Source organism: Panthera tigris, chromosome A2, assembly GCF_018350195.1.
Source record: "Panthera tigris isolate Pti1 chromosome A2, P.tigris_Pti1_mat1.1, whole genome shotgun sequence".
Lineage (NCBI taxonomy): Eukaryota > Metazoa > Chordata > Mammalia > Carnivora > Felidae > Panthera > Panthera tigris.
The window spans coordinates 90,535,921-90,557,118 of NC_056661.1; the positions used below are offsets into that span (position 1 = coordinate 90,535,921).

The 21,198-nt window shown below is 40.5% G+C and overlaps 1 protein-coding gene across 3 annotated transcripts in view; it reads right to left on the reverse strand.

Annotated features, from left to right (window-relative positions):
* The window catches only part of ABCB1 (ATP binding cassette subfamily B member 1), a 208,364-nt gene that overhangs the window by 74,487 nt on the left and 112,679 nt on the right, over positions 1-21,198 (reverse strand). The window contains exon 1 of one of the 3 annotated variants that reach the window (XM_015535129.2): positions 627-706. The exons of 1 other annotated variant lie outside the window; for it this stretch is intronic. In XM_015535129.2, the coding sequence (XP_015390615.2) occupies positions 627-706 (80 nt within the window). Of the gene's footprint in view, positions 1-626; positions 707-10,064; positions 10,129-21,198 lie in introns of those variants that run through there. One more of the 3 variants, XM_007076760.3, reaches the window with a different exon arrangement.

Sequence of the window (21,198 nt, forward strand, 5' to 3'; positions counted from 1 at the left end):
CACGGAGAAAGAGGAGCAAGCAAATGAAGCCCTGAGGTTTCTCCTTTGCATCTGAACAAACATTGATCTGGAAGCTCAGTTTACCCAAGAATGAGTCTGCTCAAGGACCCCTTCCTCACCTCACTGCCCCAAAGGCAGAAATACGAACAAGGAGGTGCTGGGGGCAGAAGGAGGAGATAACCCAAGGAGGAAGAGGAATTAACAGGGAGAGGAGGGCTTTTGTTGTGGTTATGGCTATTGTTTTTGTTTTGTTTTGTTTGCTTCACTACTCTTGTTCAAAAAGCACAGCCATCATCAGCAGATATCTCATGCTCTATAAGCACGAAGAATCAGAAGATGTTTAGGAAAGTTACTTATAAAAGTTTTGAGTTCTATGATGCAAGGAGTGTTACACAACACAGATACTCATCGAATCACACCGCACAAAGTGGGGAAGAGGCACTTTTGAAGCTAGCCTTCTCTTCTTCCTAAGCCTGTTCAAAAGGAGCTTCTGTGCCACTCCTTCAGGAAAGTCGGAATCTTAGAAGACACCCTCCAGAGAAGCCTCCAAAACAAAGGCATCAACAGACTTTCTCCCCTTTCCAAGGCCGAATTGGGCCCTGCCGATTGGCGCGCTGGCGAGGTACCTGCTACTGCTCAGTTCAAAGTCGTCCTCCTCTCTCCCGGGGCACCGGACGCTTCCGTTCCTTCCCGCCTCAACATCCATGTCAACCTGGGGAGAAACCAACAGCCTCAGGTCCAAGGGCACCGGCCCAGCTCCTCACGGCTCGCAACCGAGGCGTATGAGCCGGGCGCAGGGTCGCGGGGCCAAGGGGCGCCGGGCGGAGACCCCGCTGTCCGGGTCTCACGCGCACGGCCGCCGGCGTTTCCCGCCGCAGGCCTGAGCGCCGGGGCCTGACTCACCTCCAACCTCGAGCTCTTTCTGTCCGAGCCGCGGGGCGCGTGGGGCGCTGCGGCCGCGGAGCCTGGACTTTGCTCGCGGGACCTTCGCCTCCGCCCCCTACGCGGGCCGCGCCCCAGCGACGCCTCCCGCCGCCGCCGGGGCCAGGCCCCCTACCCGCGGGAGCAGAACGCCGCCGCCCCCCCACCCCCATCCCGGCTCCCTCAGCAGGCCAGGCGCGGGCGAGGGGCGCTGAGTGCCTCCCTCGTCGCCGGGGGGGGGGGGGCGGGGGGGGGGCGCTCGGCGCGGCCCCCGCCCACCCGGGCGAGCCCCAGCCCCAGCCCCAGCCCCACCGCGCCTTCTGCTGCCGATAAGCCGGCGACCAGCCTGGGGCTCCCGTTGCTCGGTGCTCGGAGAGGCTCGCCTGGCAGGGCACCTAAGCCCCCCCAAAGTGACTGTCATACTCTCTCGGTGCTCAGTTTTCTGTTTACACCCCCGCGGGGGGGTTGTTTCTGGACCCTCAACAATCATAGGGCGACCGAGGGGCCGGGGAAAGCTCCAGACCCGCCTCCCACTTAGGCGTCCTCAGGTCTGGTGCTGGGGGCACAGAGCCCAGGGGACGCTCCCTAGAGAAGAGGAAAGCTGTTGGTGCCCTCTGCTACTTATAGACAAAGAACGTTAGGGTTGGAAGGGCTGTCAGAGACCACCTGATAAAAACCTGCAGTGTTTTTTTTTAACAAGAATAAATTGATGCTACAGAGGTTGAGTCTTGCCTGAGGCTGCATCAGGGTATGAGAATCCAGTCTCCAGTGGCCTCTCCTCTCCCTACTCTGATCTTAGACTTCTCCCTATACTAAATTGTCTCTGCACTTAGCACCTACTTGAGTCCCCTGTATGGGAACTGTCCCTTCTGATTAATTTCTCCACACTCTTTTGAAAAGAAAGTGTCTAAAACAGGGAGCAGTACATCATTAAGGCTTCGAAGCCAGTGCGATTCAATTCCAGAGGTTCACATCTTGTAAGCTGTGTGACCTTGGACGCTTTGCTCACTTCTCTGGGCCTCAGTTTCCTCATAGGGAAAATAAGGATAAAAACAACTCCTTTTCCAGGTTACTGTGAGGAATAAGTGAATTAAGAAGGTAAAAACCTAGTATGATGCCTAAAACATAGTATATGGTCAACATTTATGGCCTGCCTTCTTCCTGATCAGGTAGCAAGATTCTGCACTGTCTCTTCCTTATGCTGTGCCTTATTAGTACTAAAGTCTACTATTAGTCCTGCCACAACTTGACTGATTCTATGGCATATTCTCGAATTAGGTGATACAAGTGATTTTACTTACGTATTTTTCCCCTCAGAATGCTTTTTCTCCTTACCCAGTCTACCATAACCATGAAGAGTCTCTTTTTTTGATCAACCAGAAGTTGAGGCACCTGGGCGGCTCAGTCGGTTAAGCATCCAGTTTCAGTTCAGGTCATGATCTCTCAATTCGTGGGTTCTAGCCCCACGTCAGGCCCTGTGCTGACAGCTCAGAACCTGGAGCCTACTTCGGATTTTGTGTCTCCCTCTCCCTCTGTCTCTGCCCCACTCATACTCTGTCTCTGTCTCTCTCTCAAAAATAAATAAACATTAAAAAAATTTTAAAAAAAGATTCATAAGGACAAAGTTTTTCATTCTCTCTTCCACTATCTAATTTTCATGCCTTTTCTTTCCTCAAAACTCTATCATTCTTTCCCGATCATTACCTTCTGCTGACTTACTCTGTTTCTTACTTCACAGATAGAATCAAAGTGTTCAGAAGGGAACTGCCATTGACATGACATTTGCTCACTCTCCAGAATGTACCCAACACTCTGCCCTTCCACCCGTTTCTCTAAATGAACTATCCATGACCCTATTATGTTTGTATTTTTATACTATAGATCTCATCCTCCTAAGAACGCTTTTCCTCCCAGCATCAGCAACTTCCCCATCCTAGCTGGATCATTCCTCTTGGCACACATGAGGCTGTTATTTTTGCCATCTTAAAAAAAAAAAACAAAAAACCTCTCTTGACTCAACTTCTTCTGCCAACTACCATCACATTTCTCTCCTTCTCTTTGCAGCTAGACTTCTTAAGAGAGTTGTTTCTATCACTGTTTCCATTTCCTGCCCTCCTCTTTTCCCTTAAGCCCACTCTAATTAGGAGTTTGACTTTCACACCACTAAAACTGTTCTATTAACGGTCACTCATAACCTCCATATTGCTAAATTCAAAGGTCAGTTCTCTCTAACTTACTTGACAAATTTAAGCAATTGACAAGTTTATCTTTCTCTTTTCCATAATACACTTTCTTCACTTGGATTCCTGGAGGAAATCTTGCATTTTCCAATGCTTCATTGATCCCTCTTTCTCAGTCTCCTTTGTCTTCCTTTTCTTGCAACTTTTAAACTACCACCGGCGTGTTCCAAGGCTCCCTCTTTGGACATTTCCTCTGTTTTTCTCACTCCTTCTGTAATCTCAGCCAGTCTCATGGCTTTAAGTACCACTTAAATTCCAACAATTTCTAAATTATTACTTCTAGCCTAGAACTCCCTCCTGAATTCCTGACTGAGATATATGAATGCATCTTTGACATTTCTACTGGGATGTCTGATATGCCCAACGTTGACTCCTGGTCCTCTCTCCAAGCTGCACCCCCCAACAGGCTTCTTCTCATGTGGCAGCTCCAGCCTTCCAGTTGTTCAGCAAAAACAGTGGAGTCATCATGCAGGCTCCTCTGTCTTCCACATCCCATATGCAGACTGTCGAAATATTTCCAGATCTGACCACTTCTCTTTCTCCAGTTCTACCACCGGGGTGCAGGCACTATCATCTCTCACTTGAATTACTACAATAGCTCTTAACAATCTCTCTGCTGCTGTCATTTCCCCCTCGTCTGCCTGTATCCACTCTCAAAGTAGCAGCCAGAGTGATTCTTTTGAAGCTAATCAGACCACATCAGGGTACATCTTCTCATTACCCTGCAGTGGCCCCCAGTGCACTCAGAGGCGCACCTGCAATAGCTCACTCTGTCCATGTCCTCTCTGACCTCCCTTTCTGTTCCTCTTCTTGCCTTCTTCCACCCAGAACACACCGGCTTCTTTGATGTTCCTTGAACAAGAGAGGCAGAGTTCCACCAACTAGGAAACTGGTCTTTCCCTCTGCCCCCAATTTTCTTCCCGCGAATATTCACATGGCTAAAACCCTCACCTTCTATAAAGTGGAATCAAGCCTGGTCTCCCCTTTAAGAACTGCATCTCATATCCTCAGGACTCTGAGTTCTCATTACTCAGATTTTTATTCCCGCAGCATGTATCACTTCTAGTATGCCATATAATGTATAGATTTATTATCTTTGTTGTTTATTGTCACCTCGGTAGTAAGGCCCATGCGAGTAAAGCTATTATTCACTGACATATACAGCATTTGCTGCCCACACTTACTATGTGCCAGACCCCGTGCTAGGGTGTGAGGATATAAAGAACATAGGGCATGGTTCCTGCCCCACAATGGACTGAGTATAAACAAGTACAAAAATCATACAAAAATATATCATGCTTTATAAAGAACAGAGCTCATCACACACTTAAGATTATCCCATTCGATTCTCAAAACAAGAAGCACGTTTAAGGTAAGCACATCAGAAGCTATTCTCAATTTAAAGGTGTAGAAATGGTTTGCCAAAGAGTAGATGACTTTCCACGTGGCTAGGACACGATGGTATTAGGACTCCATCCCTGGCCATGTGACTCCAGCTGCCCATTCAGTATCCCTGGGGAAGACAACTGCCAGGCAGAGGCCACGCCTGTCTATATTTCTAGTCTCTACAGCAATAGAAGGCTCATTAAATATGTATTGAATAGATCAATATTTTAAAGCTATAGCATAAAAGATTACAAAAAAGAGTTCCCTATAAGGGCCAAAGGGAAGAACAAATGCCATGTACCAAATTATTTTAAAATATATATTTAACATGACTGTATGGAATATTTATATGATATAATAATAAATTATAATGTTTTATTTTAAATATAAATTCATTTGCAACAGTTCTTCCTGAAGAGAATCCAATGGACTTGGTTCCTTCTCCAGTTGACCTCTAGCTTGACAATAATATCCTTTGTGGCTTCCCCCACACACACACTGTATTTGTGGCTAACAGTCCTGACCTTGCAGCTCTGAAAATAGCGAGATACTATCTTCGACTACTGTGTTTGCACATGGTCACTCTCAACAGCACTCTGTTTCCAAACTCTCTGCCACCAGTACTTTTCAACTGTTAACTTTTCCATCTTCTTCTCAGGGTTTATAGATTGATTTCTTCTTTAACTTTCTTTAAACTATGCTACACATTATACTTTTCTCCAGAATTAAAAACAAAAAACAAAAAAAAAAAAAACCAACAAAAAAAACCCCTTTTCATTGCTTGAAAACCAAAACAAAAATCCCTCTCACTTTTGACCTAGATTTCTCCTAAAAAATAATTTGCTTTTTAAAAAAAATTTTTTTTAATGTTTATTTATTTTTGAGACAGACAGAGACAGAATGTGAGTGGGTTAGGGGCAGAGAGAGAGGGAGACACAGAAGCAGAAGCAGGCTCCAGGCTCTGAGCCGTCAGCACTGAGCCCGACGCAGGGCTCGATCTCATGAGCTGTGGGATCATGACCTGAGCCGAAGTTGGACGCTCAACCGACTGAGCCACCCAGGCGCCCCCAAAATAATTTGCTTTTGATTTCAGTCTTCTTTTGTTCATTATAAAATTCATCTAACCAATTTGGCCCAGCACATTGGAATTCATATGATAATGAAGATGAGGGTGGTACTGATTCAGCTATCTCTTTCCCAAAGAACACTTCCTTACACCCTCTTCAACCAGGGCAGACTTACAAAGCCACCATGACAAACCTTTGAGAAGCAGTTGGTAAGGGTTTGCTATGAATCACAGTGTCATATCATTTCTGTCAGCATAGAGTAATGGCACATTGGAGAGTTCCAAGGTCACATTGCCTAATGTAATTCTTGTGCTCTGTGTGGATTATGGGAATGATTAGGTAGACAGGAATGGCTGCAGGGTGCCAAGGTTAGGGATGAAATGAATAAGCATGAGTTAGGGTCACTATGCTTTAGGTCATTTATGTTGACTTACTCCTAAGGTTATTCCAAAACCATATCTTTTCAAAAGATTGCACTTTACTTTGCCACAGATTAAGACAACTGCTAGTACTGAAGTATCTACAAATAATATAACAAAAAAGAACAGTAACATCAAGTTTGCATTTGACATTAGTTTTCAATTACTCACAGCACTATTTCCTAACCCTAAAACTGTGGCATCCTTCAACCACTTAAAGGGAGTTGTAAAATGTTCAGAAATCTATTGGAGCAAAATTAACTTGGGTTTGTAATCACCTATAAATTAGTTTTGGAATTCTACTAACATCAGATGGAATCTAAGATTGTCTTCGCCCACTCCTTTGCTCTGTTTTTTTTTAACTAAACTTTTTATTTTATTTATTTTTTTAATTTTTTTTAAATGCTTATTTATTTTTGAGACAGAGAGAGACAGAGCATGAGCAGGGAAGGGGCAGAGAGAGAGGGAGACACAGAATGTGAAGCAGGCTCTAGGCTCTGAGCTGTCAGCCCAGAGCCCCACGCGGGGCTCGAACTCACAGAGTATGAGATCATGACCTGAGCCGAAGTCGGACGCTTAACCGACTGAGCCACCCAGGCGCCCCTAAATAAACTTTTTATTTTGAGATACTTACGGATTCACATGCAGTTGTAAGAATACCACAGAGAGATCCCCTGTACCTTCCCCAGTAGTAATATATTGTATTTTGTGTCTAAATTCATAAAGAATATTAGTCTGTAGTTTTCTTTTCTTCCCTTCCTTCCTTCCTTCCTTCCTTCCTCCATCTGTCTGTCTTTGGTTTTAGTATCAAGGAAATTATAGCTTCATAAAATGAATTGGGAAGCATTTCCTTCATTTCTGTGTTCTGTAAGAGATTGTGGGTTCCCTGAACATTTTTTGAACTTCCATTTTGTGTGGTTCTGAATATTACTGTTGCTGCCATTTTACCTGCTTGAGTAAATATAGAAGTCTCATCTCCATTACAGCCATTTACCCTCTCCTATTTATAAACAGGTTTTCTTATACATTTCCTCTATATACATACATTTGAAACCACACCAGGGTGTGGGGTTAATTTTTTTTATAATTTTTGGCTTCAATCATCAAAAATATTTAGAAAACACCATAGGAGAGAGGTCATTGTATTAGCAATATTTTTGTTTATCACATTCTTCCTTCCTGATATTCCAAGGTTCCATCTTTTATCATTTCTTTTCTGTTTAGAGAACTTCTTTTAGCCCTTCTTTTAAGGTAGGTGGTCTAGTGACAAATTCCCTTAGTTTTCCTTTAATTAAGAATGTCTTCATTTTCCCTTTATTCCTAAAGGATAATTTCACTGGATATGAGATTCCTGGTTGAGGGTGCTTTTCTTTCAGCATTTGAAAAAGGTTGTCAGTTCCTTCTGGCCCCCATAGTTTCTGAGGAGAGGTCCAGTATCATTTAAATAATTTTTCCCTATAATGATGTGCCCTTTTTCCACTGATGTTTTGAATATTTTTTCTTTATATTTAGTTTTATCTTTTTGTCTTTTTTTTTTTTTAAGCAGTAGAATTAAGTAGAAGGTACAGAGATTTCCCACATTCAGTTTGACATGTTCCCAGTTCCTGGTCTGTTGAGTGTAATTCAACTGGCACTTGGACATTTGAGATATTATGTTATGAGATTCTAGATCTTACTTAAGCCTTTGTTTTCCTTGATTTTTAGACTTTTCTCCAAAAGAAAAAGGGGTATCATTACTGTCTCGTTGCTGTAAGTGGGAGAAAATCCAAGTTCTCCACTTGGTCTCTATTCACACCTGATGTGGTAGTGGGTCCTTGTTACTACTGAGCACTCATTACTGGCTTCCTGCTAGGCCTCCACGGCTATAGAAGTGCATTGTCAGAGTTCTCCATATGATCTCCGGCACCATGGAAGATGGGGGCGGGAGCGGGGGATGGCCAGGTGGACTTATTACCACTGTGTGGTGGTGAAAGTCCTCAGCCTCCACTGGGCCCCTTTGAAATGACACCACCCCAGAGAGAAAGGGAAGAGAGAGTGCTTCATTTCTATCAGGTGAGGATGAAAAATTGGCTCCCTACTTAGTCTTGCCTGACACCACAGTGGCTGGGGACAGGCAATGAGGTTGGGGTACCTTGTTACAGCCAAGCCAGGGTGGAGGTTGAAAGGCCCTTATAGCCTTTTCAGATGTGGGTCTGGAAAAACATAGTTTTTTTCTATGTTGTTTGGCCAGAGTAGAGTAGCAACTGTCTAAACATTTTCTCTCATGCTAGGCTGTCCCTTTCCTGGTCCTTCGGCTAGAGAGAGCAGGCTGTCATTGGGGCTCCCCTTTGTCTGTGCACACTGGAAGTTCTGGCTTTTCACATCTTCAGTTCCAAGCCTGGGACATATGGGGCAAGAATAAAGCAAATCAAATCAAAACAAAATGAAAAATGGGTAACTCACCACTGTGTCATTCTTTGGATTCAAATGTCTTTAACTGGTTTGCCTTTTTCAGAGTCTTATGCTTGCTTTACATCCGATGTTCAGTGCTTCTAGCTACACTCAGCAGGATGAATAGGAAAAAATACATCTACTCCATCTTTCTAGAACTTTCTGCCTAATTTTTTAAGTCTATTTTCTCTAATAAAATGCAGAAGCAAAGGAAGAAGACCCTAAATTAATCAAATTAGCCAATATTTGTATTTGTTGATCAATAGAAGAAGGGGTGTGAAATATTAGATAAAAAGACTTCTCTAACTTATCTGCTCATTTCCCCCTCTACCCTCTTAGCAACATCCAGTCCATATGTCTACTTCTAAAAATCTGTATATTTTTCTACATAAGACATGAACACAGGTGGACATTATCTCAGTCTGGTCTCAAGCTTACTCCACAATAAAATAGGGAGTCAAATGCCAATAATTATAGATGCTGACATAGCAGAATAATGAGACAATGTTAAAGAAAACTGGGTGCAAGCTCTTCATTCATACACATTTATGTTCTGTGGTATGTTACATTATACTGCATTAATTATACTTCTTTTTATGTCTTTTCCTTCCTGTGAGCTTCCTAGACTGTGAGCTTCTCCAGGAAAGGAGATAACCCAAATATAGTACCTGGCATATTGCAAGCACCTGATAAATACTACTCTCTGCCTTCTTGTTTACTCCTTTTTTCCACCCCTACCAAGTTCAGGGTTAAGGCAGAAAGCCCAGAGGAGAAACTGCATCTACAATTAATCTAGGCATAAAAGCTTGAAGAAGACCTCTGAATCCATAGCCAGGTACCATCAATCAGTACCTCAAACTGGATCTTATAGGAAGTGCTGGCCACCTCCCAGCTCACACCATCTTAGAAGATCCTGACACAACAGACACCATGGGATTAAAAGAAAGGGGGGTGTAGAGCCCTTGCTTTCACTTCCTTTCTCTTAGAGCTCTGACCTATTGTGTCAATATTTGTTCATTTATTCAATACATATTTATGGAGGAAGAGCAGGATAGAGTTAGAAGCATCCTCCTACAGCAAAGTTTTCCAAACTGTGAACTGAGGAACGATGGCAGGTTCTTAGTAGGTAACAAGGTTCCCTTAGATAACAAGAGTCCATTCGTCAAATAAGTTTGAGAAATGCTGCTTACCCTCTGCTCTCTCAGAGGGTCACAATGCACATCAAAGACCAAAAACTGCTGCCGTAAAAAAGTGATTTAGCGGGGCGCCTGGGTGGCGCAGTCGGTTAAGCCTCCGACTTCAGCCAGGTCACGATCTCGCGGTCTGTGAGTTCGAGCCCCGCGTCAGGCTCTGGGCTGATGGCTCGGAGCCTGGAGTCTGTTTCCGATTCTGTGTCTCCCTCTCTCTCTGCCCCTCCCCCGTTCATGCACTGTCTCTCTCTGTCCCAAAAATAAATAAAAAACGTTGAAAAAAAAATTTTAAAAAAAGTGATTTAGCTTTGTTTACCTGTGTTACCTCTCCACCCGCATCCCACAATACCCATTGAAAATGTAATATTCATACTCACTTTAGCCTTGCACATGAAGCTACTTCTAAGAAAAGTATTCTCAAAGTTCAAAGAGCAGAGAAGTAACGCAAGAACAGATGGGGGTGAAGAGTGGAGCCCTGGAAGGAAGAAGGTGTGATCTTAATTTGGCTGAGGTGAAAGACAGAAAAGGATGTGGCTGGGTACATAATAAGTTTTACACACCAAGAGCCTAAAAGTTAGGCTAAATTCCTAAAGGAATTTAGACTTACAGAAGCTATTGAGAAGATTTTTAGAAAGCAATCATTATACTGGTCAAGAATGGTAGATTCTTTTTGCAATAATAAAAACTGTCTTTTATCAGTCAAGGTCTCAGCAGGAGAGGAATGGTATATCCAAATTAGGATATTCAAGGAACTAGTAATAAAGATAGGACAATAAGAGACTCAGCCCTCAGGTATGCAAAAAAAAAAAAAGTGAAAAAGAAGTAAATGATTAAAATACAGAGTAAAATATAAACATAAAAGATGTACAAGATATATGGGAGTTTTGGTGCAGAGAATTTGCTTAGCTAACTTGTGACCTTAGCCTTGATATGAATGCTAATAGATAAAATTGTTAGCCGAAGTAACCTTTCTGGTATAAATACAAATTTTGAGAATTTAAAATGTACTTGAAATTTAATTTCATCTATTAATAGCCAATAATAACCCATAATAGAAAATTTAGCTATTCAAAAATTTTGCTTTCAGAATTAAAGTATATGCAAAAGACTTTCATGAATCTTAGGTATTGTGAAAGATTCAGTATTTTGTATTAAGCCTCCAACATTCTTAAACACCCTTTTAAATATTTGTTCTCACAGAGAAAATCATCAAAAGTGTTTTTTCACTGTAACCCAACAACTTCCATTTTGGCATATTTCTCTCCAGGTTTTATCTGTATGCACATGTTCCAGACATGGGCTGTCTGATCCCAAAGAATTTTATACCTTTTTTTTTTTTTTTTTTTTTTAGTCTAGGGAGGTAGATTATTACAGTCATTACAATTTTTCAAATAATTCAAACAGTCTCTGCCCTAGCTTGGCTGGAACTGGCACTTTCCCAAAGCAATGTAGGAAATCCATGGATAAATCCTAGGTGAGTCATCTATTTAAACTCTAAAGGGTTGGAGTCGTGGGGTCATTGCCCACACTGATAGACATGTTTTGCATAAGAGAATTGAAGAAGGACAATGAACTCTTTTGGAAAGGAAAAAAATTGTGACACTCAAATTCTGATCGAATAAGGAAGGCTCGACTTCAATACTGGTTTGATTTTAGGAATGAAATATTGGAGTTATGACCTTGATAATTAGTTTTCTCTAACTTTTGACTAAACAGGAAAAAAAAAACCCTCCTCTGCCCTGCCTCCTGATAGAATAGTGTGATTTCCTGCATGAGACGCCAGGATGCTGTGTTTCCCTGATGCTTGAAAAAATGAAATGCTATGGCCACAGAAGCTCTCTTGGAGGCTACCCATGTGATTGAGAGATGCAAGATAGGTTTCTAAAGTGTGATCTTTTCTTCCTTTACTTGTGGAAGTTGTAAGGTATATATTTTCATCTTGCTAATGAAAATAAAAAAGGTAAGATGTGGTTTATTTTATGAAATCTCACTGCACAATTGTAGGAATGTGGACCCTCTAAAATAAGGCATGTCTCAATACTCTCACTATTTCAAATAAACCACAGTGAGACCACAAATCAGTCTGTTCTGTCACACCAGGCCTTTCAGGTCTAGTTTCTACCTCACTTCCCAGACTCATCCCTGTGTTGGCCACCACTCACTCCTCCCAACGCACAACACAGGAAACTGACCATCCTGAGTTACTTCGCATTTCAGCCTTCTGGGCTGTTCTACACAGTTCTCTGCATCCACGTCCTTGCCCTACCATCCACCTGACAGGTAGGTACTCAGTTCTCCAGGAAGCTTTTTAATCCTCAAATCACTCGCAGGAGAAGTGATTGCTCTCTTCTTGATTCCCCAAGAAGTCTTGAATCACGGCACCAAGACATATTACTAACCTAATTTCTAGTCTCCTAAACTGTGGGCTCTTTGTCTTATTATTGTGCTGCTAGTATCTAGTCCAGAAGGCACTCAAGATACTTGCTAAAAGAATAAATACAAAACAAAATTTCCTTTTCTTATGTAAGAGAATTGGTAGCCCTGGAGAGTGAGAAAAATATGAAGCAATGGCAAACAACATTATTATTTGCTTAGATTCTATGTATTGAGTATTGTCCTAAATACTTTTAATATTTAGTGCTCAAGTAATCCAAGAAGATAGCTATTGAAATCCCTTATTTGCCAATGAGGAAATAAAGGCTTAGGGAAAATAAGTAACTTGCTCAAAGAATCATACATGTTAACAAACTGGCAGCCAAGAGAAGCCCAGCATTTTCTGACTGGAGAAACTAGGTGTTTCTCCCCACACTAAGTGACAATCGCTAGGAGGGAAAACATTTCAGTGGAGCTGCCCAGTGGAGAAAGCGAAAACAGAGTTTCCAACTCCAAGGTCACTTTTCCTTATGACCAAAACTGGCTCTTTTGAAAGAGTCCAGGTGAAAATATTTCATCATGTACCTTTGCCTTTTGCACATATCTGGAAGCATTGCTGCTTTTCTCTTTGCTATTCTGATTTCTCCAGACTCCAAGGGCAGAGGTCTTTAACCTTGGTGTTAGAAGTTCCAAGTGGGACAAAGGACTACAGTTGCAGAAACTGCACCCTGAAAATCTCGTTTAATCATTTTTAAGAGCAACAACTTCTTTTTTCATTTCACAAATACTTTTGTTGAGGATTTTCAACGTGCCAGGTGATGAAAGAGGACTTGGAGTACATGGGTAAACCAGGTGCCCACCAACATATTGCAGCTGAGTGGGATCCTTTGGAAGATCAAGGGTGTTAAAATACGTGAACATCCTTCATAGGCTCTGGAACAGTTATTACTTGTTGGCTACCAACTGGCTTAACTCATTTTGTCAGGGAAGGCTCCTAGAGGAAAGCAGGCAATTATGCTTACCCCACCAGGATGCCTCATGCCTCTCTCTGCCTTGTGTAGCCAGCTCCAACTTCAAAGTCCTTTCTGTACTGCAAACTCTCTTTGAACAGGCCATTTCCTCCACCTGAAATCTCTACCTCATTCCCTATGGCCTGTCTCCCCACTCCCACCACTTCCTGGGTAACTCCTCGCTTTTCAGATTTCAGACCAAATCATTATCAAGAGCAACAAATCCTTAAGTCTGATTCTCCTGTTTCTTTTTCCTTAACTTTTTGTTGTGAAATAATGACAGACTCACAGGCAGTTGAAAAAAAACTGTAGAGGGCTGTGGATCCTTTATCCAGCTTCCCCAAATGGTGACATGTAGTTACTGAAGGACAAAATGAAACCCAGGGCATTGACACTGATACAATACTGTTACCAGTTCACTCCAATTCCTTAATTTTTTTTTTCTTTTATGAAATTATGGATACAATTTCCATAAGGCTTTCTTTTTTATTCTGTAGATTGGGTAAGGCTGGATTATAGGTTTTATGTTTTATGGTAATGATGGGCTCCCCTCACTACTTTTTATATAAAATTGTATGGCCTTAGATAGAAACTCTCTTAATATATATTATATTAACAGAGGACTTTTCAGGTGTCAATATGGGATCAAACAAAACTGACCCAGAGGAAGGTACACACTGGATCAAAAACTTGGCAGAAAAGCAAACCCTCATTCAACTTCTACTATATACAAGGACTTTGCCAAACACAAGTGATGCAAAGACACAGTCCTTCTCTCAAGGGTTCATAAACTGGGAGCAGGCATCTGAAACAGAGATGTGAGGAAGAAAAATGAATCAAAAAGATTTCTTATAATTGAGGCCAAATAGTTACTTTGTGGGGCAGGAAACAGACTGAAATACATTTTGGCCTGAATTCAGAATTTGATTCTGATAAACCATCATTGTTTAGACCATCATTGTTTAGAGTTGGATACAGCTGGATAATCCTAGGATGGAACTAGGAAGATAAAAGAGTAGAACTCAAGCAAACAGTACAGAATGGGACCCACCTGTGTTTAGTTAGTACCCTGAGGGTCACACATCCAAACACCTTTTACTATGATGTCACTTCTAAGCCAGAAGAACAAGCCATCTTCTTTCCAAAAGAGTTCTTCATCTCCATCAATGTCACAGAATTTTTCTAGCTAATTTTTATTACCCTTCTACCTTTCTCATGGATGTTTCTCATAGCCACCTGTTCTCTGTTCCCACCAGCCCAACACAGAATCTCATTACCCTTGTTGTTTGTTTTTAAATAAAAGTATCCTGTTTAGCTTCCCTGATTTGAGTTTCCTGAGGCTATTGTAACAAATGACCACAAATTTGATGGTTTAACATTAGAGAAAACAGTATGGAGGTTCTTTTAAAAATTAAAAATAGAGCTACCATATAACTGAGCAATCACACTTCTGGGTACGTATCCGAAGAAAATGAAATCAGCACTCCCATGCTGAATCCAGAATTATTCACACTGCTCAAGATATAGAAACCCACATGTCCACTGATGGACGAATGGATAAAGAAAATGTGTATATAAATATCTACAATGGAATATTATTCATCCATAAAACAGAAGGTAATCTTGCCATTTGTGACAACATGGATGAACTAGAGGACATAATGCGAAGTGGAATAAGCCAGACAGAGAAAGACAAATTTTTCAGTGGGGTCTTTAGTATTTTTTTATATTTATGATCCTATTATTTACAAACAAAGACAATTTTACTTCTTCCTTTCTGATTTTATTTCTTTTTCTTGCCTGGTTGCCCTGGCTAGGACTTCCAGTATGATATTGAATAGGAGTACTAAGAGTTAACTTTTACTTTGTTCCTAATCTTAGATGAAAAACTTTCAATCTTTCACCACTGAGTATGATGTTAGCAGTGGGCTTGTCATACATGACCTTTATTATGTTGAGGTATATATTCCTCTATATTCAATTTGTTCAGAATTTTTATCATGAAAGTATGTTGTATTTTTGTCAAATGCTTTTGCTGTATGTATTAAGAAGATCATATATGATTTTTATCCTTCATTCTATTAAAGTGGTGTGCCACAATTACTCATTTGCATATGTTGAACCATTCTTGCATCCCTGGGATAATTCCTATAATTCCTCCTTGATAATGGTATTGGATCCTTAAAATGTGCTTTTGAATTCAGTGTGCCAGTATCTTATTGAGAGATTTTGTATCTATATTAGGAATATTGACCTATAGTTTTCTTCCTTCCTTCCTTTCTTCCTTCCTTCTTCTTTCTTCCTTCCTTCCTTCCTTTCTTCTTCTCTTTCTTTCTCTCTCTCTCTTTCTTTCTTTTTTTTCTTTCCTTTTCTTTTCTTTCTTTCCAGTACAATTAACATACAGTGTTATTTTGGTTTTGGGTATCTTGCAGTATCTTTATCTGGCTTAGGTAACAGAGCAATGTTGGTCTGGCTAAAATGAGTCTTTTTTTTTTTATGTTTATTTACTTTTGAGAGAACATGAGTGGGGGAGGGGAAGAGAGAAAGGGAGACACAGAATCCAAAGCAGGCTCCAGGATCTGAGCTGTCAGCACAGAGCCTGACGGGATCTCGACGTGGGGCTCAAACTCATGAACCGCAAGACTATGACCTGAGCGGAAGTCGGATGCTTAACGGACTGAGCCATCCAGGCGCCCCTAAGATGACTTTTGAAGTATTTTCTCCTCTTAATTTTTTTTGGAAGAGTTTGAGAAGGCGTAGCGTTAATTCTTTAATGTAGAATCTACCAGTGAAAGCATCTGATCCTGGGCTCTTCTTCGTTGGTTTTTGATTACAGATTCAATTTCCTCATTTGTTTCTAGTCTATTCAGATTTTCTATTTCTTCACAATTCAGTCTTGGTAGGGTGTATGCTTCTAGAAATTTATCCATTTCTTCTAGATTTATCCAATGTGTTGGCATGTAATCATAGTAATCTCTTATAAACCTTTGAATTTCTGTGGTATTAGTTGGGGGTTCATTTCTGATTTTATTTGACTTGTCTCTCTGTTTTCCTCAGTCTAACTAAAGTTTTGTCACCTTTGTTTATCTTTTCAAAAAAACAACTTTTAATTTCATCGATCTTTTCTATTGTTTTTCTGGTCTCTATTTCATTTATTTCTGCTCTGATCTTTGTTTTTTCCTTCCAGCTGCTAACTTTGGGCTTAGTTTGTTTTCTTTTTTCTAGTTCCTTAAGGTGTAAAGTTAGGTTATTTTAGATCTTCCTTAATGTAGATATTTGTATCTATAAATTTCTCTCTTAGAATTACCTTTGCTGCATCTCATAGGTTTTAGTATGTTGTGTTTCCATTTTCATTCAATTCAATATTTTTATTTGTTTCAAGATATTTTTTTATTTCCATGTTGATTTCTTTTTTCACTCATTGCTTGTTGAGGAGCATGTTATTTAATTTCCACATTATTATGAATTTTCCAGCTTTCCTCCTGTTATTGATTTCAAGTTTCATATTACTGGGGTCAGTACAGATATTTGGTAGGATTTCAATCTTCTTAAATTTGCTATGACTTGTGACCTCTCACATGACCTATTCTGAAGAATGCTCCATGTGTGCTTGAGAAGAACATATATTCTGTAACTATTGGATGGAATGTTCTTTACATCTGTTAAACCATTTGGTCTAAAGTGTAGTTCAAGTCCAACTTTTCTTTGTTGATTTTCTGTCTGGATGATCAATCCATTGTTGAAAGTGGGGTACTGAAGTCCTCTGGAATTGTCTGAAGTGTCCTACTATTATTGTATTGTCTATTTCTCCCTTCCTGTCTTGTAGTATTTGCTTAATATATTAGATTCTCTGATGTTAGGTGCATATGTATTTACAATTATTATATCTTCTTACTGAACTGACCCCTTTATCGTTATATAAAGACCTTCTTTTCTTTTGTTACCGTTTTTGGCTTAGAGTCTATTTTGTCTGATATAAGTACAGCTACCCCTGATTTCTTTTGGTTTCTATTGCATGGAATATCTTTTTCCATCTCTTCACTTTTAGTCTGTGTGTGTCATTAAAGCTGAAGTGAGTCTCTTCATAGGCAGCATAGAGTTGCATCTTGTTTTGTTACTCATCTAACCACTCTATTCTTTTGATTGGAGAATTCAATTTACATTGAATAATTATTGATAGAGAGGACTTGTAATGCCATATTATTGTTTCTGGCTGTTTGGTAGTTCCCTTGTTTCTTTCTTCTCTTGCTGCCTTCCTTTGCGAATTGATGATTTTCCATAGTGGTAACTTTTGATTTCCTTCTTTTTATCTTTTGTGACTCTATTGTAGGTTTTTGCTTTGTGGTTGCCATGCGGCTAACATAAAACATCTTATAACAGAGTATTTTACAAAACATACATAAACTAGCATACAAAAATACTAACCTTTTATTGCCCCTTTCTATGTTTTTAATGTCACAAATTACCTCTTTTGCATTATATACTCATTAACAAATTATTACAGCTATATAGTTATTTTAACACTATTGTCCATTAACCTTTATATTAGAGTTAAGCATTTAACACACTTAACCATATTATAGTATTAGAGTATTATAAATTTGACTACATACTTAGCTTTGCCAGTATGTTGTAAATTTTCATATGTTCTCATGTTACTAATTAGCATCATTTCATTTCAGCTTGAAAAACTGTTTTCAGCATTTCTAGTAAGGCAGGTCTAGTGGTGATAAATTCCCTCAGATTTTGTTTGTCTGGGAAAGTCTCTCTCCTTCATTTCTGAAGAACTGTGCCAGACAGGTTGGCAGGGATTTTTTTTTCCAGCACTTGGAATGTATCAGCCCACTGTCTCCTGGCCAACAAAGTTCCTGTTGAAAAACCCAAGGATTAGCCTTATAGGGGCCCCTTGTAAGGTACAAGCTTTTAATTTTTCTCTTCCTACATTTAAGAGTCTTTGTCTTTAATTTTTGATAGTTTTATTGTAATATGTATGGAAGGGGATCTAAGTTGATTTTATTTGGTGATCTATGAGCTTTGTGAACTTGAATATCCAATTTCTTCCCAGGCTTGGGATGTTCTCAGCTATTATTTTTTTACATAAGTTTTCTGTTCCCTTCTCCCTCTCTTCTCCTTCTGAAACTCTAATGATTCAGAAACTGGTTCCTTTGATGATATTCTATGGATCACATAGGCTTTCTTCACTCTTTTTCATTCATTTTCCTTTGTTCTCCTCTGACTGGATAGTCTCAAAATTGTTGTCTTATTTCTTACAGACTCTTTCTTCTGACTAATCTTTTCTGTTAATGATCTCCATTACATTTTTCATTTCATTCATTATATTCTTCAGCTCCAGAATTTGCTTGGTTCTTTTTTATATTTTCCATCTCTTTGTTAAAATTCTCATTTTGTTTATGTATTGTTTTCTTGGTTTTGTTGAATTATCTTTCCGTGTTATCTTCAAGTTCATCAAATTTCCTTAAAACTATTTTGAAACCGCACTCAGATATCACCTCACGCCAGTCAGAGTGGCCAAAATGAACAAATCAGGAGACTATAGATGCTGGAGAGGATGTGGAGAAACGGGAACCCTCTTGCACTGTTGGTGGGAATGCAAATTGCTGCAGCCACTCTGGAAAACAGTGTGGAGGTTCCTCAGAAAATTAAAAATAGACCTACCCTATGACCCAGCAATAGCACTGCTAGGAATTTACCCAAGGGATACAGGAGTACTGATGCATAGGGGCACTTGTACCCCAATGTTTATAGCAGCACTCTCAACAATAGCCAAATTATGGAAAGAGCCTAAATGTCCATCAACTGATGAGTGGATAAAGAAATTGTGGTTTATATACACAATGGAGTACTACGTGGCAATGAGAAAGAATGAAATAGGGCCCTTTGTAACAACCTGGATGGAACTGGAGAGTGTGATGCTAAGTGAAATAAGCCATACAGAGAAAGACAGATACCATATGGTTTCACTCTTATGTGGATCCTGAGAAACTTAACAGAAACCCATAGGGGAGGGGAAGGAAAAAAAAAAGAGGTTAGAGTGAGAGAGAGCCAAAGCATAAGAGACACTTAAAAACTGAGAACAAACTGAGGGTTGATGGGGGGTGGGAGGGAGGGGAGGGTGGGTGATGGGTATTGAGGAGGGCACCTTTTGGGATGAGCACTGGGTGTTGTATGGAAACCAATTTGACAATAAATTTTATATATTGAAAAAAACCCCTGCTATTTTGAATTCTTTACCAGATAAATCACAGAGCTCCATGTCACAGGACCAATTACTGGAAAATTAATTGTGACCCTTTGATGGTGTCATGTTTCCTTGATTTTTCATATTTCTTGAAGTTTTGCATTACTATCTTCCCATGCAAAGTACCAGTCATCTCCAGTCTTTATTGACTGTCATCAGGAGAGAAATATCTTTCCTCAGCTCTGCTAGTAATTTGAAGGTTTCATTAGACTCTCTATGGATACAGCTGATCCACACTTTTTACTCCTTTATTGGAAGAGTTCTTAAGCTTGTGTGCCTTCTCTTGACTCCACACCAGGCCATGTTTTGACTGTCTTCCTTTTGTTTTACTCAAAGTAGCAGTAAAGCTCAAGTTTGTGTCTCTCCCTGGCCCACAGATTCGGGTCAGTCTTCTGTGTATGCTTAATGGCTCTTGCCATCACCTTTGGGAACTTGTACAAAGATCCAGACACAGGACTGGGAGGGGCTATGTGTGTGTGGGTGAAGAACACTAAGTACTAGGGTGCTCCGTGGGCCAGTTGAGGGGATCTGCAAGCAAGGTACTCCTGGTGGCTTGCCGGTGAGTTTCTTGATAGAGTCCGTGACATGCTTAGTAGGATCTGTGTCCCTTCCATGACCTCTGAGAGTCCAATCTGCTGCTCTCTCAGTTTCTTCCCATTTCCTAAAGCCATGCAGCTCTAGATTCAGTCCTCTGGATGAGGCAGAGGAGGTACAGCATTCTGCACAGCTGGGGAAGTCAGGTTCTCATTCACCCTTTCACTTCCCTCCACAAGAGAAGTCTGGGGCTAAGATCTTTCTTGGGCCCTCAGTTATGTTGCCTTGGGAGCAGGGTGGTATAAATCAAATCAAACTGTTCCTCTGACCCTCTCCAATGCATTCAAGCTAGTATTTTTGTTGTTGTTCTAATTTTTTTTTGCTGTAAGTTCTCCTCTGGACTCCTGAACTTCTACAAAGTCTCTCTCATCCATGGGTGACTGTCCAACACAGTGTTTTTTTTCTAGGACTGTGGCTGAGAGGGCTTGGAGACAGTTCACAGGCCACTGCAGCGTCCATAGCCAGGACTAAAATGTGTATGCCTATTTCCTGACACACAAGTCAGTGAGACTCCTCAGGACTGATGGCTTATGGTGCTGGATCTCACAGCTCCCACAGAGGCATTTTTGTCTGTTGATAGGTGCTAAATTATTGTTGTTGAGGTGGAGAGAAAAAAACAAGGGATATTTTTTTATTTTAATTTTTTTAATGTTTGTTTATTTTTGAAGGAGAGAGAGACAGAGTATGAGCAGGGGAGGGGCAAAGAGGAGACACAGAATCTGAAGTGGTCTTCAGGCTCTGAGCTGTCAGCGCAGAGCCCAATGCAAGGCTCGAACTCCTGAGCCGTGAGACCATGACCTGAGCTGAAGTCAGATGCTTAACTGACTGAACCACCCAGGAGCCCTCAAAACAAGGGACATCTTTATTCCACCATGAAACTGCTGTTATTCCTCCAGGGTATTTTATTTTATTACGTTTCCTTCATTATTGAGACTGTGCACTTTTAAAAAAAAACATATTTCTTTTTGGAAGCAGAAAAGAGCCCAAAGAGCCAAAGAAATCTTGAAAAAGAAAACTGAAGCTGGAGGCATCACAATCCTGGATTTCAAGATGTATTACAAAGCTGTAAGCATCCAGACAGTATGGAACTGGCACAAAAACAGACATTCAGATCAATGGAACAGAACAGAGAACCTAGAAATGGACCCACAAAAGTATGGCCAACTAATCTTTGACAAAGCAGTAAAGAATATGCAATGGAATAAGGACAGTCTCTTCATCAAATGGTGCTGGGAAAACTGGACAGCGACATGCAGAAAAATGAACCTGGACCACTTTCTTACACTATATACAAAAATAAACTCAAAAT